This window comes from Hemicordylus capensis, chromosome 2 (genome assembly GCF_027244095.1).
Source record: "Hemicordylus capensis ecotype Gifberg chromosome 2, rHemCap1.1.pri, whole genome shotgun sequence".
NCBI classification, from domain to species: domain Eukaryota; kingdom Metazoa; phylum Chordata; class Lepidosauria; order Squamata; family Cordylidae; genus Hemicordylus; species Hemicordylus capensis.
Genome location: NC_069658.1, coordinates 102,993,408 through 103,019,543, shown reverse-complemented (window position 1 = coordinate 103,019,543; position 26,136 = coordinate 102,993,408). Strand labels below are relative to the sequence as shown.

Sequence of the window (26,136 nt, the reverse complement as noted above, 5' to 3'; positions counted from 1 at the left end):
CCGAATGTGGTTTACATAGATATAAATAAATAAAAAGGCTTCTGGTACCCAAAGGGACTGCAATTAAAAAAAAAATTAAACACCAGCAACAGAGAGCCAGCATGGTGTCGTGCTTAGAGTGCTGGACTAGAACCAGGGAGACCCAAGTTCACATCCCCATTCAGCCATAAAACTAGCTGGGTGACTCTGGGCCAGTCACTTCTTTCTCAGCCTACCCTACTTCACAGGGTTGTTGTGAAAGAGAAACTCAAATATGTAGTACACTGCTCTGGGTTCCTTGGAGGAAGAGCGGGATATAAATGTAAAAAATAATAAATACTAATAATAATAACAACAACAACAACAGTCACTGGAGGAATGCTGTGCTGGGTATGTATAGGGCCAGTTGCTCTCTCCTTGCGAAATAAAGAGAATCACCATTTTGAAACGGTGCCTCTTTGCTCAGTTAGCATCCAAAATTTTCCTCTCCAGCTTGCCTATCTGGACATCAAGCATGTACTATAGGACAGTTTACACTGCAAGATCAGAGTCAGATGGTAGAGGTTGCATGTATGTCAACATTGAAGTACTTGCTGGTTTATGCCCAACATTTCTTGATATTTTATAACTTCCTCAACACACCTTTAATCCACTGCTCAACATTACATGATGTGTCAGGATAGATCTATATTGGTAATATAATAAACAAGAATTTAAAAAGGAAAGCTAGGTTACCTACAGGAGTGTTGTGCTTATATTTTGTTTTCATATTGTCATTTGATCTGGCAAACAGTGTCTAAGAACAGGGGCCCACATGTTGCATAGCATAATGTGGGCAATACTAGAATTCTGCAGTAAAGTGCTGGTGGTGTTGCACTTTTGAGCAAGAGTGAAAATACTTCAAGTAGCGAACCTATCACTCCGGAAACTCTAGTTAGCTCAGAAACATGTTGCTTGATCATCAGTGATATGTTTCTGTTACTAGAGGAGAGCTGGTCTTGTGGTAGCAAGCATGACTTGTCTCCTTAGCTAAGCAGGGTCTGCCCTGGTTGCATATGAATGGGAGACTAGAAGTGTGAGCACTGTAAGATATTCCACTCAGGGGGTGAAGCCGCTCTGGGAAGAGCAGAAGGTTTCAAGTTCCCTCCCTGGCTTCTCCAAGATAGGGCTGAGAGAGATTCTACCTGCAACCTTGGAGAAGAAACTGCCAGTCTGTGAAGATAATACTGAGCTAGATAGACCAATGGTCTGATTCAGTATATGACAACTTCCTATGTTCCTATCTAGCACTCCCAGGGGGCAGGTGTATTATTCACATTATGCTGTGAAACATGTGGTGTGCTGTGCACACCTCTTTGGTGTGCTGTGCACACCTCTTTGGTGTGCTGTCTAGACTGAAGGCTAGACACTGTTTTTCCATAAATGCTTAAATGAACCATATTTTATTATGTTACATGTACCTTTTGTTTGTTGTAGAAAATGGAAATTTCTACCATATAAATTAGAGACAATTTCCCCATTATTCACTGCACCAGGTATTTTCTGAGTGAAAACTACATAGAATACTGTATCTACCTAAATCCAAGACCCCGCCCAGTTTCTTAATAGTAGAAATCAAGAGGTAATCTTAAATCCAGAGTGCTATGCCTTTTGAGTAAATGCAGGTGTAACTTGTATTTAACCTCTACTTTTTAAGGGGGTCATCTTAAATTCAGAGTCGTCTTCAATTCGGGTAAATATGTTATATATTTTGCAGTCAGTGAGGCAATGAAGAAGTCAATGGGGTTAAGTGGGGAGAACAGGCTTAGTCCGCTCTCTCCACAGATGAGCGGCCACAGAGCCCTGGGCGGCCGGATAAGCCGCCCTCACAACTGCCAGCTCCGTCATGGACCCAGCAGGGGCTGTGTGGATCTGTGGCCAGGCGGCCCCCAGAAGTTCCAGCATGCCATGCTGGAGAGACCCCCGAGCGGGGAGGCTGCTTTTTAGCCTGCTGGTTGGGGGTCTACTTGTAAGTTGCCTCAGTGCAGCAACAAATGATCCGAAAGCCCAGGTTAGCGGAGCGCTTGCTCCACTAACCTGGGCTTAGGGGAAGGCAACGTTTACAGTTTACCCGCTTTGGTGAGACCGGGATCGGCTGCGAGCCTGGTGGTTCTCACACGCAGGCGAAATCGGGCTAGGCTCCCTTAGCCTGATTTCGCCCAATCGTGAGAATCGTGTGGGTGGGGTGGGGTGGATTTCCACAATAACTCCTTCTCCTGGAAGTACTCTGTACCACCAGAAAATATGTTCCTGAGGATTGTACATCCCACAAGGGCATATTTTCAATATCTAACTTATTATATCTAGCCCTGCTGTCTGAAATCTACCCGCTTCTCTGTGATCTAGATCTGCCCGCTTCTCTGTGATAGCCCTGCAAGTATTTGAAAAGTATTGTCATGCCCCTCTCTGCCTTATCTTCTCCAGACTAAACCTGCCCAGGGCCTTCAATGTTTCTTCATAGGACCTGTTTCCAGGACTCTGCCCATGCTCTCCTCAGGATCCAATATCCCATTCCAATATGTCTGCACCCTTCTTAAAGCAAAGTTGCATAGATAATGAAGATAATGAGGCGATTCTCACAATCGCCAAAAAGCGGGCTAAGGGAGCCTAGCCTGCTTTTTGGCGAGTGTGAAAACTGCTGGACTTGCAGGCAAGCCCGGTGTCCTCAAAGCAGGTAACCCGCTTATGGAGCCCTTCCTTTAGACGAGCTTAGCAGAGCGAGTGCTCCGCTAACCCCATCTATTTGATTGTGTATTGCCATGCGGCAGCACATGAGAAGACCCCTGCCGGGAGGCTGAAACAAGCCTCCCAACTCTGGGATTCTCTCCAGAATGCCCCATGTGCTCATGTGGAACATCCTGGAACTTCCAGGGGCCACACGGCCCCCGATCTCCACAGCCCTCGCCGGCTCCGTGATGGAGCCAGCAGTCATGTGGGCAGCCAGTCCAGCTGCCCAGGGCTTCCTGCCTGATCATCTGTGGGGAGAACAGGCTAAGCCTGCTCTGCCCCAACCCGCTCTTGGCAAGTCTCACCGATCATGAGACTCACCTCAATAACATTCACATCAGACCCCTTTCCTCCTTCTGTAGTTGATTATATTAGGATAACTTTATGTGAAACAATTTGTGTTTGATAACTGAAGTATTGTTCTCAAATATAATGTTTCCATTTTTGTTATGCCTTTATTCTTTGTTTATACAGAATTTTCATTCACACCACGTCCACTGCAAATTTCTTCTCTCTGGACTTTTCATGTGTTATAATTAAAGTATCAGAGCTTTAATGCATAAGAATGTTGGTGCTGTACAGAATTCTAAGAGACTCATTTTGATTTGAAATCTATCCCAGTAACACTTGAACAGAAAACGAAACTGCTAAGCATTTCCTCTGCATGTAAAATGATGCAGAATCAGCCCTAGTAGGCAAGAAAGGCAATATATACCGCCCTGAGCCATTTTGGAAGGGCGGTATATAAATCAAATAAATAAATAAATGAAAATATACACTTTTACTGGCTGAGGGTTATAGCAAGTGAGGATTTTGTTCTATTCAGCGTAACATATGCTGTTTCTGAAATAATAATAATAGCATTTATGTTAAGTGAACTATGAGGCTGTATGTGTCTCTGGGTTGTAAGTCGTATTTTCTGATAAGCAAGCACTGAACTAATACACACCTGACCTGTGTCTGCACTTAGAGAGGCAGAGACCATGTCAGTTCTACCTCTCATTCTAGGGAGGCTGTTGCTCTTTTAGTACTACTGTACATGTAAATGTACAGTAGTACATTTATCATCAGAGTTTTTCAAGTCTATGCCCCAATGACTGATGCAGAAGAAGCGGAAGTTGATGAGTTTTATGCTCAAGTTCTGTCTGAAATTGACAGAACATGCAAGCAAGATGTGCTGGTGGTGGTTGATGGTTTAGAATACCAAAGTTGGAAATGGTAAGGTAAAACACAGTTGGACTGTATGGCCTAGGAAACAAAAATGAAGCAGGAGAATTACTTATTAGTTTCTGCCAAGTCAGTGATCTCTTCATTGATAACACATTCTGCGAACAACCAAAGTGGTGTCTATACACATGGAAATCACCAGATGGAGTACTCAGAAATCAAATTGATTACATTATTGATGCAAAGAAGCTGAAAAGCTCAGTTATAACAGCAAAAACATGGCAGGGGGCTGATTGTGGAACAAATCACAAACTGCTCATGTGCAACTTCCAAGTCAAGCTAAAGTAGGAAAACAAAACTATCCAGTTTCCATGATATGATCTTGAAAATGTACCCATCATTTTCAAGGAGGACATCAGGAACTGCTTTGAAGTTCTGAATCTCATTGTTAGGGAACCAGAGAAACTGTGGAATGAAATTAAAGAAGTTCTTGAGGACAAATGTGAGAAGAGACTGCCAAATACCAAGAAAGAGAAGAAAGCAAAATGGATGTCAGAACAGATGGTGGACATTGCCAGGAAGAGGAGGGAAGCCAAAGTCAAGAAAGATAAAGACTTCACGAAGGAACTTAATAGGGAATTTCAGACAGCTGTTAGAAGAGACAAGGACATCTGTAAAAAATCTGAGGATGGAAATAGAAACAGAAAAACAAGGAAGGTTTTCCAAAAGATCTCTGAACTCAGAAGGAGGCTCCAACCTTGAATTGGTATGTTAAGAGATTTCAAAGGACAGATAGTAACTGATTCGGAGAATATCAAAGAAAGATGGAAGGAGTGTACTGAAAATCTGTACAGCAGGGGCGTCAGCATCCAAGATACTCTAGAAGATTATTATTTTACATAGAATATTTAGAAGATATTCCCTACTTGCAAGAACCTCAAGTACGGGAAGATGAACATGGATCAGCACTCCAGTCATTATCAAATCAGAAGGCTACAGGAATTGGTGGAATAGCTTCAGAAATATGGCGGGCAACAGAAGAAGAATCAGTTAAGGCTCTAACCAAACTCTGCTAGCAAATTTGGAGAATGACACAGTGGCCAACAGATTGGAAGAAGTCGGTCTGCATACCCATACCACAGAAAGAAAACTTAGATTATGCAAACCATCGCACAATATCCTTAATTTCACATGCAAGCAAAATAATGCTCAGGATCATCCAACAAAGATTAGAGCCCAACGTAGAAAGGGAAATGCCGCATGTTCAAGCTGGTTTCAGAAAAAGCTGGGAAACAAGAGACATCATTGCTGATGCACGCTGGATAACTGAGAAAGCCAAAGAATACCAGAAAGAAGTAAATATGTGCTTTATTGAATACAGAAAAGCCTTCGATTACATTAACCATGTCAAGTTGTGGAATATCCTTAGGAAAATGGGGGTCCCAGAACATCTCATTGTTCTCGTGAGAAACCTATACACAGGACAGGAAGCCAAAGTCCAGACAGAACATGGTGAAACAGACTGGTTCCAGATTGGCAAAGTAGTATAAGACAAAGCTGTATACATTCTCCTTATTTATTCAACTTAGATGCTGAACCTATACCGAAAGAAGCTGGATTAGAAGAAGATGAGCATGGTTTTAAAGTTGGAGGAAGAAACATAATAATCTGCACTACACTTATTACACTACTCTGAGAGCTGACAATGCAGATGAACTGCAAGCTCTAGTAATGAAAGTCAAGGAGACTACGACTAAATGTAAAGATGACTAAACTAATGACAACAGGTCCAGCAAGCAGCCTCCGAATTGATAACGAAGACTTTGAAGTGGTGGATAGCTTCTGTCTTTTAGGATCAATCCAGAATTTTCACTGAGGCATAAATGACCAGGCTCAAACTATCATACTTTGGACACATTATGCGAAGACCCAGCCCCCTTGAGAAGTCCATAAGGCTGGTGAAAGTTGAAGGAAAGAGAAGAAGAGGATGACTAGCAGCAAGGTGGATGGACTCAATTACGACAGCAATCAGTGCACCACTGAGAGATCTTAAAGTTTGAGCTGAAGACAGATCATCCTGGAGAGAATCTATCTATGTGGTCGCTAAGTTAGTTAGTTAGTTGTTTATTTATGATCTTAGATCAAACAGTAATACAAGCAGAATATACTCCGTAAATAAAAAGGAAAAAACAGAAACTAAAAAATGGTCACATACATAAAATCAAGAACCTTTGGTAGTAGCTGATTGTTGTGCTCTAGCCTCTCTTAATTTGATTAGAATATAACAGAATTTGGCAACCGCCAAGGATATTGTTGGGTCCCTATCTTCTAGTAAACATGTAAGGATAATTTCCTCCGAGTGGCTTTTGAAACCTTTCAGGTACTGGGATAAGAACAAGTCTCTTTCAGCGATATAAAGCGGGCAGTGTAGCAGCGAATGCTTCAGTGTTTCAGGGGCAGATCCACAAGGGCATAATCTCTCATCATAAGGTTTTCTCTCAAATCTCCCTGATAACATCGCTGAGGGTAGGGCATTCAAGCAAGCTCTTGTAAATGCCCAGCGAAGTTTTGGGGAACAGATTGTATAAAAATAAGTGGCTGTGGCCCAATCTTTCTTAGCGTTTAGCAGTTGGGGAGGCCTATTTATAGAGGCCCTTTCCTCCTGACAGTTTATGTCCCTAAGCCTGTGTTTAACTAGGCGTCTTGCCGTTGACTTGCCACACTCTAGCAGTTGTGCTGGGCAGAAACCCATCCTCCGGAGTCTCTCCTCAACTGCCTTGCACCAACAGGGTTGTGGGGTGGCGGCAAGGAGGTTGGGTCCATTTTATGTTAAATGTATTTAATCTATTTTATGTATTTATTCTTGCTGTTGTGTTTTTTTAAAAAATATGCTGGCCTTGGGCTGAAATAAACAAATAAACAGACATAAAAGAGGTTGGGTATAAGTCCTACCGGGTAAAGGTAAATCTTAATCCAATACAGGATGATGAGAAGCAGGCCCTGGTCTCCAATTTCAAAAGCCCAGTCTCCAGCCGTATTAAAGAGTTCGGGACACATTTTGGTACCCCCAACAGTGATCTCAGAAAGCCCGATTGGACTTTTTCTAAAGCTTGTAGGTCTTTTGGCGGTCCAACCTGAACTCCGTACAGCAGCTGAGGTATCACTTTGGCCTGAAAGGCTTTATTTGCTGCTGGAATATAGCCACCACCTTGTGCCCAGAAAAACTTCCTGATTGCCATGGAAGATCAGGTGGCATTCATTTTAACAGCACTGATGTGCATAGAAGCACCCCCATTGAACTGAAACACTACCCCCAGGTATCTGTAAGCCTTCACCTGCTCTAGTGGTCACTAAGTGTCGACACCAACTTGATAGCACTTCAATCAATCAATCGCATGCAAATTGCTACAGTATTATGAACCTCAGGGTATATAATTTGACCCCACTGAAGTATCTTTTCAACATCAAGATAAAAACTATTGTTTGAATATAAAAATCTAGGGAAAGTATGGTGCACCACAGACTTTTAAACATTGCAATTATTGTAATTAATAATATGGAAAACTAAGATCAGCCAAACAGATATGACTCGGCTTCCAAGAGTTATGTTTCTTGGCTGGTCACATTGATCTTGTTTGGAATATCTGAATTTCATAATACATTGAACTTGGAAACCAGACTGATTATTTTATTGGGCCTAAAATGGTTCTGAATGAGAAAATGCATCGTAGATACGTATACCTTATGGTAATATGAGCCAGGGTAATTTGGTATGAAACTTACTGGTCAGAGGAAAAAAGTTTTCCTTTTCAGGTACTATATTTTATTTAACTCCAAAAGTTCAATTTATCAGAGTTTGAGAGCTGTATTTGAACTGGAAACATATTTTTTCCTTCTCTTTATTAAGATTCCATTATGCTCAGCAGAAATGGCATTAATGAAAAGTACATCAGGATTAAATGACTTAATCTTATATTGGCTGGATATATCTCCAACAACTCTCTTAATTCCATCTGCAATACATACACCTGTCTGCAAAACACCCTGCCCACCATAAGTAGTTTTGCATGTCATATATTATTATATAGGTCTTCCAAAAATACTGCATTTTACGTGGCAGCCTTCAAGTAAGTAAGAGTTAATGTAGCCAGTGCTTGGATAAGTGACCTTGCGACAATGTTTAATTGCTGTTTGGCCATGGCCACATGTCACTGTATCTAAGATCATTTTTTGTGGGGGACATGCTAAATTTACAAGTTGCATATGATTAACTTGTCCCATTAATTTCAGTTGTATTACTCATGAGTAATTTACTCTGAATGTCAGCCTGTATTTACAAAGTGTAAATAATTGATTTAAAACTGTTTGTAGTGACAAATATTACAGTGGCTGGTATTTTGCACGAATAGGTGCACTCAAGGAATCAAAGGGATACACAAGTGCATAGGTACTGAAGAATACCAATCTTTCAATACTAGAGAAAGTTAAGCACACATGTGAAATACATTCACTCAGAAGTAAGTCTGCCTAGAGCCCTTGGGAGTGGGAAGGTAGAAATTAAGTAATTAACTTTTAAGTAATTAAATAATTAAATAATTGACAGCAGTCTAATTAAATAATTTCAAATTCAGTCTTTATTACGGTCATAGACCAGCACAGGTTATAAAACAGTAATACTATACAATAAATGCTATATAAAAGGGGGGGAAATGTTACAGTATTACGGAGAATAAGATTGATATAGCAGATAAGGCTGAGAAGGGAGAAATCTAAAAATTACGAAATGTTTAAAATATGCTATAAAGCACAAACAGAGTAGCTAAAATACATATAAGCTAAAAGGGACACAGTCAGACACTTTGTTTCGGTTGGAGACCAGCGTGAAGTCAGAACAAATATAAAAGAGAAGATAATCAGCATTCTATGGGATCAGTAGCACCCAAAAAGTCCTCCTCAGCACAAAATCACTGGAAATACTACTAAAATACTACTAAAATAATTTAAGATAAAAGGGGCAGCGTATTCCTGCTTATAGGACTATTACAACTCAAAGCACAGGTCAACTCCCAAAACTGGGAGGGGATATACAATTCAGGAGCTCTGTAAAATATTATCATTAAATTAGCTGCTTTTGAGCTGACGATACCTGTCCCCACATGCCCACCTGCAACTAGCCAAGATGTGGCTACAAATTGCTCTGACATTAAGTCCATCGTTTATTTGCCCATTTTTAAGCTCTTCCGAAAGCGGAGGGCTGCACTGCAAAATTTGGCTACCCGTCTAGTGGTACAGGAATTACTTCCTCCCAGCAGCCTGGCAGTCATCTGAGGTAAATCGAGACCTGGGCATTTGACTGTCAAAGGGTGAATGAGATCCCGGCGCAGATCTCTATAGAGCAGACATTCCAATAGCACATGGGTAACTGTTTCAACTTGACCCTCACCGCATGGGCAGAGCCTCTCCCCGTAGGGGATCCCTCTATATCGTCCCTCTAAGAGGGCTGAAGGCAGGGCATTGCATCTTGCCAGGGTGAAAACTCTTCTAAGAGGGGGCACCTCCAAGACAGTGAGAGAGGGTGCGGGGGCCAAACGATACCTAACTGATTCCTGGCACTGAAAGTCAGGTACCCTTGCCATATCTGTTTGTCTCTCAATATCCTCAATTCTCTGTTTGATGAGCTTCCTAGCTGTCTCCAAACTTTGCGTGAGCAGGGCAGACTGATCAAGGCCCAAAGAAGTCATCTTTTGGTTCAGTGAGCGCTTCCAGGTCGACTGATAAGAGTCCGCTAATACTAAGCGGCTCAGCCCTATCTCAGAGGAAAGGACTCTCAGCCAATAAAACAGCGCCATTTGCCAACATCTGGCCTCAACTCTGACGAGGCCCGCCTCCAATCTGAGCCTCGCATTGGAGGTACATTTGGGGGTTTGAAATAATGCTCTCAGGAACTTAGACTGCACAACTTCTAAGGGGGACAGATCTGAGTAAGGACCCAGTTGGGCACCGTACAGTAACTGTGCCAATGATTTTGCCTGAAAAAGTTTTAAGGCCGTGGGAATAAGATGCCCACCCCTGGATCTGTAGAACCGCAAAATAGCTCGGGCGCTGTTTTGGGCAAAATTAAATCATTAACTGAGTGAATGAATGAATAAATTATTACCCCTGCTAACTGGGCAAAGAAGCACCTTTTACTGTGGTGATTCTCTTTATTTAGCAGGGGGAGAGTAACTGGCCCTATCCACCCCCAGCACAGTACTTCCAGTGACTGTTGCTGGTGTGTGTCTTACGTTTCTTTTTAGAATGTGAGCCCTCTGGGGACAGAGAGCCATCTTATTTGTTTTATTTCTCTTTGTAAACCGCCCTGAGCCATTTTTGGAAGGGCGGTATAGAAATTGAATTAATAATTAATAATAATTAATTAATTAATTAATTAATACATGGCCTTAGGATTTGGGCTGTACATTCCATTAAAATAAATTAGATGTAAGAACTTAACAAACCATTAATTTCATTATCACAAAAATATATTTTACTTGCTTTCTACATTGCTCTCAGAATTAATAAAATACTTGACATACAGAAAGTCCCATATAAATAGTCAACAGCAGTTAAATTGTTAAATTACTATTAAACCGGAAATATTTCTTTCATTTCATCTAGGAATAGGCCAATTTGGTAAATTAAGGGTAGGCAATGGCACTGCAAGGCCACATCTAGCTAGTTCTTCTGGGGGAAAGCAATGGTGCGGTGCTATGACCTTTATGTTATATGTTGGCCACCTCTATAGTAAGTTGGTTAATAATAATAATGAAAGAGAATGCTTTAATAATCTATAAGTCCTTTATAGCCCTACATGAATATTTTAACTACAAGACATACATATGCTTATGCTATGAGGCTGTTATCATGAGCAGCCAAGACCTAAGGCACCTAAGCCTGGGTTGGGCTGCCTGTGGGAACCACTGGGAGCCAAGTAGTTTCTGGCAGTGCCTTGACAGCAAACCCAACTAAAAAGTGAGACCCTTAAATGAGATTAAGGGAGTGAGCATCTAGGTGGCCAGATTTGGCTTTTAAAAAGCCAAATTCTGGCTTACAGCCCATTTGACCCACGAGTATACCCCTTAGGTTTTGGCAACCCTGGTGAGCAGTCCCTTAATCCCATTTACTTGACAGTGTGTCAGCGCCGGCTGCTTTCAGCCAGCACTAAAACACTGGCGGGCACCTGCTCATTCTTGGGGGGATCCCTGGATGACGCATCCCAACCCCCGCACCTCCGTGCTGCCTGGAACAGCAATGGAGTGTGCGCAATGCATGCGCCCAGACCCGACAGAAGGGTTGGTGAGCTCCTGCAGCCTTCCCTGCTGCCTGCCAGCAAACCCATGAAAAAAGGCTCTATATGTAATGAATGTTACATAAAGGAAGCCCCTGGTGGCGCAGTGGTAAAACTGCCGCCCTGTAACTAGAAGGTTGCAAGTTCGATCCTGACCAAGGGGCTCAAGGTTGACTCAGCCTTCCATCCTTCCGAGGTCGGTAAAATGAGTACCCAGAATGTTGGGGGGCAATATGCTAAATCATTGTAAACCGCTTAGAGAGCTTCCAGCTATAGAGCAGTATATAAATGTAAGTGCTATTGCTATTGCTATGTTGCATATGACCCCAAACATTATCAGCATGGAAGGATTGAAATATATAGGGAAGACCATGGTACTGTATCTACCTGAATCCGACTAGGTTTTTCCCAAGTTCTTTGATGTAAAAAACTGGAGGACCGTCTTAAATTCAGAGTCCTGTTCCATTTGAGTAAACAGCTATAAGTTGTATTTAACCTCTGTTTTCAAGGAGGTTATCTTAAATTCAAAGTCTTCTTCTCCTTGGATAAAGCACCGTAAAAAATATGGTATTTTTTTGCTTTCCAACATGAACGACAGGCATTGCACTGATCATTAGCTAAAATAAAATAAAATAAAATAAAATAAAATAAAAACGGTGGTGGGGGAGAGAATAACTTGTTTGGGCTCCTTACATACTATTAGGGGTGTGCACGAACTGGTTTTTTGCGGTTTGGTTCGAATTCTAACTGAACTCAAACCAAACTGCCAGCCTGCAAACTTGTTCCATTCAATTAAACCAGGTCGAAAGGGTTCAACCTGGTTCAAGAGACTATGCTTGTAAAGGCGAATCCAGTGAGGATTCCCCTTTACAATCCAAGTGGAATCCTGGTTTTAAGCTGTGGCTAGAGTGGTGGCGGCAAGAGGGCACCTTACTGGTGGCAGCAGCTCCTCCTCTAAAACCCAGCGCTCTCCCCCCAGCAGTGCAGCCTATGTGACAGCAGCACAATTCTGGTCTCCATGCATATGAACAGGCTGTTTCTGTGACCTCTGCACATGCATGGAGGCCGGAACTGTGTCTCCAACACGCAGGCAGAGTTGCGGGGAGTGCCAAAGTTTAGAGGAACTGACAGTGCTGACGGTAAGGTGCCCTCTCATTGCCCCCCTCTCCGGCTGCCCATAGAAGCATTTTAAAGGCAGGATTCCTGTTTGCTTGTAAAGGGGAATCCTCACTTAGACCTTTTTTTTGAGGCTGGTTTAGTTAGAGTTTGAGCCCGTCAAACCGGGGTGGTTTGAACTGAACCCGGTTCAATTTAACCAGTTCTACACACCCCTATATACTATTGCATTTACTCATTTCTGAATCAGGCATATACTTGAAGAGGTTTGCTGATATGGGATTTTAATGTTAATATCTGTGCTTAGTCCATCTTTTTTCTTTATTAGCAGCTGCATACCCCAACAACTTTCTCTTAACAACTAAATCTTATACAATTTAAATACAATTTATATGTATATGTATTTATATGTAAATACATATATATGTATATGTGAGAACCAGTGTGATGTAGTGGTTAGAGTGCTTGACTAGGACCGGGGAGACCTGAGTTCAAATCCCCATTCAGCCATAATACTAGCTGGGTGACTCTGGGCCAGTCACTTCTCTCTCAGCCTAACCTACTTCGCAGGTTGTTGTGAGGAGAAACTTAAGTATGTAGTACACCGCTCTGGGCTCCTTGGAGGACGAGCGGGATATAAATATAATAATTATAATATAATATGCACAGGGATAGCCTTTAGAAGAAATATTAGATGTGTATTTGAACAGTATTTGTTATGTAGCTATATGCATCACATGCTTTTAAATAAAATGAGGAATATTTATTTATTTAGTTAGTTATTATTTTATTTTTACATTTTATATCCCACTCTTCCTCCAAGGAGCCCAGAGCGGTGTACTACATACTTAAGTTTCTCCTCACAACAACCTGTGAAGTAGGTTAGGCTGAGAGAGAAGTGACTGGCCCAGAGTCACCCAGCTAGTATCATGGCTGAATGGGGAGTTGAACTCGGGTCTCCCCGAGCACTCCAGCACTCTAACCACTACACCAAGCTGGCTCATAAGCACCATCTAACCAACAACTTGAATTTATCAGATTAAATTCTTCACTGTTATATGTGCATTGTTTCTTCCTACCCACCAGAATGAAAATTAAGGGGGGAGAATAGAAGGCGTCAAGTGCATTTATGGGTGGGTGAGCTATGTCCTGCATGTTAGATTTCTGAAACAGAAATGGGAGGCACATGGGGGAGAAGCTAGTCTGAGGGAGTTCTTGTCACCCTAAACCCCTCTCTGGAGCCACCGTTGTGACACATCTATCAGTTATCAAGCTAACTACTAAAAATAGTGTTCTCACTGCACACACATCTTAAAACACAGAATAGCTAAACAAAGCATCATGTTATATTTAGCAGAAGGGCATTGACCCATATTTGAGGGGCAGATAAGTTCAATGTAGTCCAGAGGAAATATTCTAAAAATCATTTTTCAGAACATTACTTATTATGATGAAAGATAAAATCATGTCTAAAGGAAATTTAGACAGATTAGACAAATTTAGACAGATTGGAAAGAGAAAAAATATCTATTATTTCTATGTTATTTTTTTATTTTTGATGCTTACAGGAAGGGAAGAATAATCTGGATTGACTGCAGAGAGATCAAATTAATCCATTTATTTTGTTGTAGTTGGTAAACTGTCAGCTCTTTAGAAAAGTAGCTAATTCACTTGTTCGGAAAGATGAGCCAAAAATTTGGAGTGGTTAGTATTTTGGACTGGGTACATTGGTTTGAACAGTGGGTAAAATATAATCTGTCCTAGGAACCCGTTTCTTTGGCTACTTTTGGCTAGAATGTAATTTGCACCATCAAACAGTCTATTGCTACCTGCTTCTCAATGCAGGTGAACTCAACAACATTAAGCCTGAAATATCAGTTAAGCTCATGCTCAGTGTTCCCACTGAAATAAGTAAATCTTAAATTTGCTTAAATTTGACAGGATTGTGCTGTTTTTTCCAATAGGAAATAAGGAGAAGAAATAAGAGGAGCCTATGTGGTAACCGACTACATGAAATTAACCACCTTTCCCCTACTTATTTCGAATAGGGCCGAGACAACTTGGGTTCCATTTATGTTTGGGCTTCTGGAAATGGTGGAAGGAGTAAAGATCATTGTTCCTGCGATGGCTACACCAATAGCATCTACACTATCTCCATCAGCAGCACAGCTGAAAGTGGGCGGAAACCTTGGTATCTAGAAGAATGTGCCTCTACACTAGCTACAACTTACAGCAGTGGAGAATCCTATGACAGGAAAATAGTATGTGGTCTTTTAACATGAATGTTTGTATTTGTTGCTATCTTTTGGAAGTCTACAAGAGCTTTGTATAAATAATAAGGCTGCAGTCTATACACACTTATGTGGGAGTAAGTGCCATTGAACTGAATAAAACTTACTTCTGAGTAGACATGCATAGGATTGCACATTTTGTTTGAACTAGTAAATAAAATAAGCTTATATCACTAGGTACATTTTAGATAAACGATAATAAATTCTGCATATTTAGCTCTAAGAATCTCTCTGTATCACTTTGTGCACCCAAAAATTGGCATGCACAAAAAGCAAAACAAATCATCCTACAGAAAAAATAAATAGTTTGTTCTCTCTCAATTCTAGGTTTCAGTAACCCATACAAATTTGTTTAATGTTTTCTCCTTTCCATTCTCTTGCTGCTAATAAGGAGTTAAGATCAGCTGTTTTTCAAAATATTGTCTATCATTTCTTCTAGTAATCTGGGATATTAGCCATCTCTCCTGGAAACTTTGCTGTTTTCAAATGATTAATTTAAAGACAAAATCTGAGGTAACTCTTCATTCCAGTAATGTTTCTATTTTTGTCTGCTTTTCTGGGGAAATTTTATATCTGTGCTTGGCTTGTTTCCTTAGTCTTTTTGATAAGTAGAAATAGGGAAACAAATCATTCAATTCTCAGCAAATAACATTCCTGTGATGACATTTCTCATCATGTTTTCTTAGGTCCTTTGGTAACCTCTGATTCATGGTAAAAACTTTGATAACCTGTTCTTTTTGTGCAATTTTGTGCTTCTCCAATTCCTGTTTCCTTGAAAACATTATTTAATTTAGCACACATAGCTTCCTGAGAATGTTACCAGATAAGCTCTTTCTGATACATGCCATGCTGAAACCCCCAATAACCCTTCTTAGTATCATTTGTATATTTTAAAATTATTTTTAAAGTAAGATTAAAAAGAACATCTGTGCCTTCATAGAGAATCCAGTGAATACCACAACACATGTTTAAGCTTTCCTATTCTCTTTGGGAAAAGATTTAAGGTCACAGCTTTTGGGGTACATATTTTTCTAACTGACTTGCCATTGAAATGAATGGGTTGCCCTTGCAACCAGGCTAGCTCTGAGATCAAATCTGAACCTTCATTAGAGCATGATATTATATATAAATGAGCTAAGCATTGCTTTTAAAGCTTGCTGTTGCATTGTCACATTTCCAAGTTATTATCAGTAGCTTACATTTAAGAAAATTATGGTCCAGTGACAGCTAAGTTATATACATGGTTAAAAATGGAATATGGCTCTGAAACTGTACTGTTTTGAGGGATTAGCAAATAGGGTTATTATAATATATACTATGCTATATACAATTAAACTCTGAAAAATGAACAAATAGATGTTCATTCAAGGCAAAAAAGATCAAGAAATAAACATCAGCAGATATTTACTCTATGACTTTGCAAACTGGGGAACCCTTCGGCCAAAGAGTTCCAGTCCCTCCCGTTTTTTGCACAGCCATCCAGACTAAGGTTGCACATGTGCGATGCACCTGTACAATTGAAGGCTTCTACTAATGCAGCAATAGTGATTTTCCAGCAGGGGACAATTTTTGATAAACTTTTTGCCCCTCAGAAATGCCCTCTTCCCCATGAAAATATGTACTTGAGGGCTACACAGCCCTCAAAAACATATTGTTGGGTGGCATAGGGCACTTCTGGGGAATTGGGAGACTGGCAAAAATCACTCCTAAAGTTGCAGTTTGCAGGTGTAGGCATGCACATGCAAAGATCCAGCTGATGATTTAAGCTTTTAAAACAATAATTGAAATATGCATTTTGAACTCATATATATATAGTCAAAATGCACTCAAATGAAATATATATATATATATATATATATATATATATATATATATATATATATATCCTCCTAGGCGTACCCATCACTAATCCCATGTGTGGCAGCTCTCATGAGAGTTCATGAGCAAGCTGCCGGCAGGGGAAGAGGAAAGTGCCGGTGCTGGAGGAAAGGCAGGAAACAAAACGGCAGCAGGGGAACAAAATGACGGCATGGGCCAGCGGGTGGGAGAAAAGAGTGGCGGGGGTGAGCAGGAGGAGAAAAAGGTGGTGGTGGATCGGGGGAGAAAACGGCAGCTGTGATAGGTGGGGCAAGACAGCAGCAGCAGCAGCAGCAGGAGGGGGGGGAAGAAAGCAGCCGGCAGGCTGGGGAAGAAAGCAGTGGCTGTGGGCGGGTGGAGAGAAATAGAAGCACAGATGCTCTGCACCCAGCCCAGCTAGTTTGTATGTATTTCTGTTTCTGGAGTAAAAAAGCCCTTGAGTAAATACTCATGTAATAACTATTTCTTTCATTTTCCTGTAAGTGTATACCTTCTTTGGTACGCTCAGTTTTGTGTTTCCATTCCATGTACGTTGTTGGTGCTGCTTTCTCCTGAGTTCGTATCTCAGAATGAAGCAGTGTGGAGAACAGCTTGAGAAGGCAATATTGAGAACAGATTTTTCTTCCTGGAAGGACTATATGAAGCTGTTCACACAAGCAGCCCTGCTCAGGTTTGAGCCCTACCTGAGTAGGGCTGCTTGTGTGAAGTGCTGAGATCTTGGTCAATTCCAGCACTGCCCTACTTCATAGCCCAGGAATTCATAGCCCAGGTAAAAAGGCATGAGTGCACCCGCTACTGGGGCTCCTGGTCATGTGAATTCTCAGACAAGCAATCACAGAGCCAGGTGCCTACAATACCTGGTTTGAGGGAGAATCCCTGAATGCATTATGCTCTTCGTGTGGTGCATTGTGGGATTCCTGGAGTGTTTCCTCAGCCTCCAGAATGCTGTGCCAGATCGGTGATTGTGTGTGTGGCAGTACAGCATGGCAACTAGAGCATAAGGATCATGTGGGGGAAGGTAGGCATACTCCTGCCTCCCCCCTCCCCCAGCCCTCCCTAGCCACCAGGGATTTATTTATTTATTTATTATCATAGTTTATACCACCTGATATGTCTAGGCAGTGTATAAAATTTTTAATATTTAAAAGTCACAGATTAAAATACATGACACAATAAGAACAATAGAATAAAAGTTATTAAAACAAGTTTTTAAAATTATTAAAATTAATTCTAATTTTAAAAAACAAGAGAGTCTTGAGGGTCTTCCTGAAAACAAACAGAGAAGGAGATGCTCTTATTTCACTAGGGAGAATATTCCAAAGCCCTGGGGCAGCCACAGAGAAAGCCCAGTCCTGGGTCGCCATCAAACAAGCCGGTGGCAACCATAACTGGATCTCTCCAGAAGATCGTAACAGGCAGCAGGGTTTATGACAAAGGAGGCGCTCTCTTAAATAGCCTGGACCCAAGTTGTTAAGGGCTTTATAGGTAATAACCAGCACTTTGTATTTCACCCAGAAACATATTGGCAGCCAGTGCAGTTCTTTTGAAATCAGTGTTATGTGGTCCCTTCGTGTTGTCCCAGAGACCAATCTGGCTGCTGCATTCTATACCAATTGTAGTGTCCAGATTATGTACAAAGGCAGCCCCACGTAGAGCGCATTTGGGTCGTGTGAACAACTTTTATGTGTATCATCATCCTCTTGATGAATTCTTATCAATAATTCTAGTCTAATTACAACTTCCTCTGAATATAAGCACTTCAAAGGTGGAGTGCTAAGAAATGCCTCAGAGTAAAAACAAAAACAAAACTTTGTAGGCATTAGCTTTACCAAAGTGTGAAAAGAAACATTAAGAAATATATCAAATATGAAATTATTTCAATATTCCAATAAAAACAAAAAGGAAATAGGACGACAGCATTTGATAGTAGTCACAACTCCTGTCTAGAGAATGTCCATGAAATTGTACTGGCCATTTGTGGCAAGAAACTTCCTAATCCTATTCTTCAACAGTACACACATTCCATATTCCTTATCAGTTTTTGGTCCTTTTAGCTAGCAAAGGTGTGTTGTCACGGACAGAGCTCCAAACAAAGATGTTAGGGGATCTTCTTGTATTTCCCCTAATTTAAGTGCTTCATAATGAAAGCGCATTAGGATAAATTACCCCATTATTTTTTCATTAGGAATTGGTGAATTATATGTATCAATCTCCTGCATACCGAAAAGGATCACTTCACACATGCTTCTTCATTTGATGAGTATTGCAGCATCAAATTCTGACTTACATGTGTCAGTGAGTCATCACAGGTCAAACAGAACAGTGAGAACTTTCATTTCACCTCACATGCAATGCTTTTTGATGCAGTCCTACACATTCAGCCATGAGACATAAAGTGTTGAATTACAAGGCTATAAGAAAGTGTGTGTGTCACACACACACACACACACACACACACACGATTTACACATGAACAGATGATATTTAATCGTATCAAATTGGCCAAAATGTCAGTTTTTCTGGAGTGGACAGCTTTCCCCTAGGAACCTGGGAAGCAGGTGGTGACAGTGGTATTTCTGTTGACCCATTCTACAGCACCACAAAATGAATTTTGGATTGGGCAGTGACTAGCATAGAGACAGCAGGCAGAGATACATATTTACAGTTGTCTGAACCCAAAATGTAGGTAGATGAACAATATGTACTTGCTGGGCCGGGCGCCAGCTTCTTCTTCTCCTGCCCACCCGCACCACTTTCTGGCTGGCCAGCCAGCGGCTCCTTCTCTCCCCTGCCCACCACTTTCTGGATGCCCACCCCCACCGCTTTCTGGTTGGCTGGCCAGCAGCCGACTTCTTCGCCCACCTGCCCACCACTGCTTTCTGGCCACCCGCCAGCCACTTTCTGGCTGCCCACCCACACCACTTGCTGGCTGGCTGGCCAGCTGCCAACTTCTCCCACCTGCTCGCCACTTTCTGGCCTCCCACTCGTTGCTTGCTGGCTGGCTGGCTGGCTGGCCGGCCGATAGCTTCTTCTTTTTCTCTTCCCTGCCCGCCCCTGCCACTGCTTTCTGGCCGGCGTTTTCTTCAGCCGGCTGGCTGGCTGCTGCTGCCACCACCATTTTCTTTCCCCTGGCCATCTCCATCATTATCGGTAGCTGCTCGTGAACTCTCATGAGAGCTGCCACACATGAGATTAGCAATGGGCAGGCCCAAGAGAAATATATATATTGTAAAGGGAATCAGTGAGTTTCTATTTCCCATTTAGTAGTTAGAAGTAAAATGGCACTTGACTCTCTCTGTGGAAGGAAAGGAACCAAAATGTTTGTGAATCCTTGGCATGGTCTGTTCACCATGCATTAATCTACTAACTGAAATTCAGTTTTGCTTGCAATTCTTTATTTAATGGAACAATGTGCTATCCTTATGGGAAACCCTCTGAATACTTCTAAAAGTGTTAAACATGTTAAGTATTGCTTATTGTTATGATTCATATTATATGTGTTTTCATTGCTTTTTAAATATTTAGTTTGGTTCCCCATTTATAACAATTATCTCTGCTTCTGCTGCCCTTGAAGAGCAGATATGATACTATTGTATTACACTTCCAACATATTTATCCATCTTAGGGTGCAAGGATGGTGGAGGGGGCAGGAATAGTACCTTTAGGATTTCATTTAGGTTTTGTTTTCAGTTTGAGGAACAAGCAAATTCAAGTCTTGCCGCAGACTCAAGAATGAAATAATATCTTGACATAAGAGGCTTAGGGTGAGAGCACTGATAATGTTATCAGCCAAGTTATAAAGTCTGCTTTTGACCTGAAAAACCAACCTTTCCCAATAGATAGCATCAAAGAAAAACTGATGGCATGCCTTCATAATAACTGCAGAGAAATTCAGTTTCTCCCTCACATCTTCTGATCAAGTTGCTTGCAGGAAAATGTTGCAAGAAAGCAGTCAGTGGCCTAATTTCAGGGCTTGGTGCACCAGTATACAAGTACATAGATGGGGCATTACAACATCGCAAATTATGCAACGTTTGCAGTACTGCAAGAACACTACAATTATTTTATTTTATTTTTATTGTTCAGTTTCTATACTGCTTTTCATAAGTCTTCCCAAGGCGATTTACAAAAATTAAAATACAATTAAACTTCATTAAAAAACATATTAAAACATTAAAAGCAGTTAAACAATAAAAACCACAAAACACGCAAAAACAACTGTAAACAACAGAGAACTACCTTAAATACCAACAGAACAACAGAAAAGCTTTTTTAAAAAAACAACCCAACAACCTGGCAGCCCCTAGGGAGTAAAAGCCTGAACAAATTAAAAAGTATTGAGTTCTTTAAAAAAAAAAAAAAAAAGCCACAGATGCCAAGGAGCAGACACTCACTGGGAGAGCATTCCAGAGTCTGCGGGCAAAAACAGAGAAGGCCCTGTATCACATGCGCAACAATTTAGCCTCGCTTAATGTCGGCATATATATAAAGCAAACCACTTGCATATATATTTAGGACTGGCATTATTAAAGATCACATCTTAAACTTTTATTATTATTATTATTATTATTATTATTTCGATTTCTACACCGCCCTTCCAAAAATAGCTCAGGGCGGTTTACAAAGAGAAATAACATATAAATAAGATGGCTCCCTGTCCCCAAAGGGCTCACATTCTAAAACGAAACATAAGATAGACACCAGCAACAGTCACTGGAAGTACTGTGCTGGGGGTGGATAGGGCCAGTTACTCTCCCCCTGCTAAATAAAGAGAATCACCATGGTAAAAGGTGCCTCTTTGCCCAGTTAGCTGTTTAAGATCACACCTTCTCTGAAACTACTAAATAATCATAAAAATGCACTATGTTGGTTCGATAATATAATACAATAGCAAATTGTATGCAAAATCAAACAGTTGCTTGTGATCAAGCTGGGGTCATTTTTAACTGGCACTTTCAAATTAGTACAAAGTTCAGATTAAGTAATAGACTGCAACTGAGATAAAATATGAACCAGACATATGGAAATGGGCTCTGGTTAAAAGAAGGAGATTTAGTGTGGCCCATGCCCTGTTGGGCAGATTGACATTCTTCACACACTGATCCTCTTTTTATGTCAAATCCATACCCCTGTCAGGTTTCACATCTTTTCATTGTGATTAATGAGGTTGCTCTACAACAGCCCTGGAATTCCGAATATCGTTTTTCTTCATGAAGCTTGCTTCCCTCTTGGTGGTCCCACTCTTTTTATTTTGTGAGGATAGATGCAAGCTGTTCCTGACAAGGTGATCTTAGCAGGGGCCATTAAAAAAAAGATCAGAAAAACAAGTTAGATCTCTCAGTGGACTTCTACCTAAATAGATTTACTGTTGTCAGTAACAACACTTTGAAAAAGCTCAGATGGAATTTCCACTCATAGACTGTGCTTTACACTTTTGGCATATGGCTCATTGCACATTTATTTGTTGTTTTGTTTATCAATCTTATTTCTAGACTGCCTGATATGTTCCTATGTTCCTAAAATGTCTGGCTACAAGACTGAGAGACTCTTCAGTGTGAAAGCTAGCTGTGACAAAGCTTCAAAACCCAGGATTTAATTTCAAGCCCAAAATAAATTGACAAGAGATTGCATTTTTACTGATATTAGCATTGTACCTTGAGTCAACCTGAACACAAAAACATTAGCCTTGGCATGGGATGCCTGTTTTATTCTTGACCATAGCGGAAAAAACAAGAATTTGCTTTTCACACCATTTTCTCTCTCTGCATGCTATTATTCTGACTTCCAAGTTATTCCAGCAAGTACATAACTCCACTCTTGTGCCATGTCACCTTCTTGGCACCCTGTTAACTTTTAACGTTGGCAGCTGCATTCATCTCTTCAATTGGTATTTCATGTTATTCTTTTGGCAGCTTTGTACATTGTTCCCCAAGTCTATGCTTTCTAAAAGATCATTATACATGCTTATTTTTTATAACTGATGCACAGAATATAATCCTCCTTTGACTTGTATACAATTTAACTTGTATACTTCTTTGACTTGTGTACAATGCCTTTTTTCTGTAACAATTTATGAAGAAAGTGATCGTGATTTATATTCATTTTTTTCCAAATGACATGTATGTCTTTGTACATTATCATAATGTTTTGGATTTGCAGAGTGTTTTTTTCTTAAATTAAACTGCTTAATGGTTGGTTTGAGACCAACCATTACAAGTTTCTGCTTTTGTTTCTTACATCTATTTACCAATCAGAGTTTAATCTGGTAACTATTCAGGAGTACAGCATATCTTTCACTTTTTAGCACTGATTATGTTGTATATAGTAAAACAATAGCAGGTTGCTAAAAAATGTATTTTAAAACACATGTGCAGTACAGGTCCAGGGAACTTTTGGTAGGCATTGACTCCTTGAAGCATGTATTTATTCGAGAATACATAGATTTTCTTGACATGGGGCCCTTTCAGACATAATACCAAACCATGTAGTGGTGTCATGTGAATAAGTCCTGAATGGCCTTGGATCCACTTGTTGCCCTTCTCTCTTGTACACAACTTCTATTCTTTGTTGGTGGCAAACCACAGTTTGCCATTTCATCCAAACAGGCAACCTGTGGTTTGCAGTTGACTGCAAATCAGGGACTGATGTTCTGCAGTGCAACACAAGTGGTTGCCTGTGGAAGTACAGAACATATAGCAGCAGCATCCTGTTTCCAATCTAAGCAGAGTACAGGTGTGCTATTTTAAGTATTTGTGCTCTTGTGCTCAGGGCCACTGGCAGTTCCTTAGGAACTCGCAACAGGGTGTACAGATAGTTTGAAGAGGTTAATCTGTAAAGGTGTTCAGGTGCCTCAGCTTTGAAACTAGAATATATGTCTACTCCTAATGTTGGAATGCAGATAGTAAATGTGACTACTCTCATTTACAGAAAGTCTAAAACTTGAATATAATTTTATGTGAAATGTTACCATAAAATGTTGAAAAGGAGCTAAATTACCAAACACTTGATGATTTTAATGAATTTTGATCTCATCTATTGCCTGTAATTTCATTGTTTTTGTGTGAATCAAATAGTTCTCAGAAATCCTCAAGTTTAGACTAAAGAGTCTGGGGTATTTTTTCTACACAGGAATAAAGAAACATTTCCTGAATAATTGAAGTGTTTTTGACCTCTGTGACCACACACTCAGTTCTATAATCTCTTCCCCCCACCAGATCACTACAGACCTGCGGCAGCGTTGTACAGATAGCCACACAGGAACATCAGCATCCGCACCAATGGCTGCAGGGATCATTGCACTGGCACTAGAAGCAAAGTAAGAATTGAGTTATACATTTTAATGAACAGTCATTAAGACAAGTATGTGTGTTTTTTGTTTTTGTGTTTTTTGCTTTGACTTTTCAGCTGCATTTGCCACAAGAGAGATTAGCTGAGGGTAAAACCAAGAGATGGGAGGATGTGTTCCCATGATGCTTGACATGGGCTGACATCCAGAGCAATGAACCACTTGTGGAATGCTAGAAAACTGTTGTGCTAGCTAGTTGCACTAAGCCTGAGCCTTGCACTCCAGACTAGTTTTGTCCTTTTTAGGCACCAGGGCCGGCCCAAGGTTTGTGGGGCACTCCAGGTGAAGCCGACTAGGGCACGCCTGTCAGCAGGTGCCCCCCTGGCCTTGCTGCTGCAAGAAGGGGTGGCAATGAGGTGGGAAGGAAAGCTGTGTGGAACTCCTGCCCACCTTGTCACCTCCAATTCCAGTTCGAATTTGAGCCAAACTCAAACTGGACTGCCAGCCTGCAAGCTGGTTCAAGACGAACTGGCCCCTGGTTTGGTCTGAGTGCTAAACCATGCCAGCCCTAATGGGGTGGGGAGAGGGCACGTGTACGGTGCACAACTCCTCCGATTTCTCGAAACTGGGCCCGGCACTCCAGTGTGGCCCAGTTTTGGCCTCTGCATATGTGCATGTGCAGAGGCCAGAATCAGGCTATGCTGGAGCACAGGGCCTGGTTTGGAGGAGCCACGCCACTGCCTCACCATGCTGCCAGCTCCAAGTACAGCTACCCTCTCACCACCCCTATTAGGTTCCCTCTTACCACCCCAATTTTATTTTATTTTTTAAAGTAGGCAGGGTTCCCACCATTGCTTCTAAAGGTGAATCTTCACCGGATTCTCCTTTGCAAGCATGCCCCCTTGAACTGCTGAACTGGTTCTGAACTGGTTCATTAGAACTGGGGCCACTTTGGCTCAAACTTGGACCAGCACCTCCTTTTTTGTGTCTGGTTCAGTTCACGTCAAAACCAGGCCAGTTCTATTCAAACCAGGTTCAAACAGAACTGGTTCTGCACAACCCTAGCCACCTCCACTTGCTGAAAAAGCACTGGGTGGAGGTGGCGGTGAGAAGGGCGGGCGAGGAGGCAGGTGTTCCCCATCATCTGCCCGCCTCTCCTCCTCCTCCCCCTTCTCTCTGCAGCTGCCACCACTGTGAAATCATGAGCAGGGGCAGATGCCATGGGGAGTGGGTGGAGGGTGGCTGAGCCTGCATCCCACGTGATCCAGGCTGTTGCCAGTCCACCAATTTTGCATCCCAAGCCGGTGGTTAGTTCACTTTATGGCCAGGCTGGCCCTGGCAAGCACACCTGGCAAGCGCAGGGGAGTAATGGCAGGAGAGAGGGCACGCCCTCAACTCCTGCCTGTGGCTTCCAGCAGCATCTGGTGGGCCACTGTGAGAAAAAGGATGCTGGACTAGATGGGCCTTGGGCGTGATCCAGCAGGGCTGTTCTTATGTTCTTACTTGCGGCTGTGTAACAATTGTGAAACTGCAATATACCTCATTTGTTTTAATGGAGATATTTGCACGAGAGCGTAGTTCTGCAAATCCCTGCTTTTAGCACAGCTAAGCTAACTTCTTGTGCCAGGGACTGTGTCTTTGTGCATTTATGGGAGTGCATTATTTCTGGGGCTTGTGCTTGTTATTTATTAAGCTTGTGCTTTTTTTGTTTGCATTTTTATAGTACTTTGAAATAATGGCCTTAGTCCAACTAAAATTTGTTGTGACTAAGTTCCCTCAAAAGCAATGGCATTTAAGTAAGTTGCAGCTAATTTATTTCATTGGTTTAGCTCAGTGGTGGCTTGGTGGTTCCTGGGACTGGGGTGAGGGGGGCATTAGGCAGGGCAGGTAGCTAACTACTACAGTAGTTAGTGTGCTGAACTAGACTGGGCAAATCCAAGTTCAAATCCCGATTCAGCTATGAAACTCACTATGTGTCTCTGGGACAGTCACTTATCTCTCAGCATAACCTTCCTCATAGGGCTGTTGGGAGGATAAATGTAACCATGTGCACCATTCTGGGCTTCTTGGAGGAAGCACAGGCTATACATGTAAAAGTAAATAAATTTATATAAGCCACAGGTAAAGCAGAGACCAGCTACAAAAGTGGAGAACAAATGCATTCTGAAAGTTATATGGACAGCTCTGTCTGCCTATTTCAAAAAGACATACATAAACAATTTAAAAAACCATAGGTTATTCAATTATGCTTGCTGCAGCTATGAAGTATCTCCTGTTACTTAGTAGTTACAGGAATATCATAGTTACAGGAGTATCAGAGTACTATGAAGTGTCTCCTGTAACACTAT

At 41.4% G+C, this 26,136-nt stretch overlaps 1 protein-coding gene across 4 annotated transcripts in view; it reads left to right on the top strand.

The window, feature by feature from the left end:
* PCSK5 (proprotein convertase subtilisin/kexin type 5) overlaps positions 1-26,136 on the top strand; it is a 440,322-nt gene that overhangs the window by 206,659 nt on the left and 207,527 nt on the right. For all 4 annotated transcript variants that reach the window (XR_008315836.1, XM_053294459.1, XM_053294457.1 and 1 more), the window contains exons 8-9: positions 14,404-14,616; positions 23,718-23,818. Coding sequence is in view for 3 of the 4 variants with exons in the window: in XM_053294459.1 (XP_053150434.1) it covers positions 14,404-14,616; positions 23,718-23,818 (314 nt within the window). In the remaining variant the exon portion in view is untranslated. The remainder of the gene's footprint in view (positions 1-14,403; positions 14,617-23,717; positions 23,819-26,136) is intronic.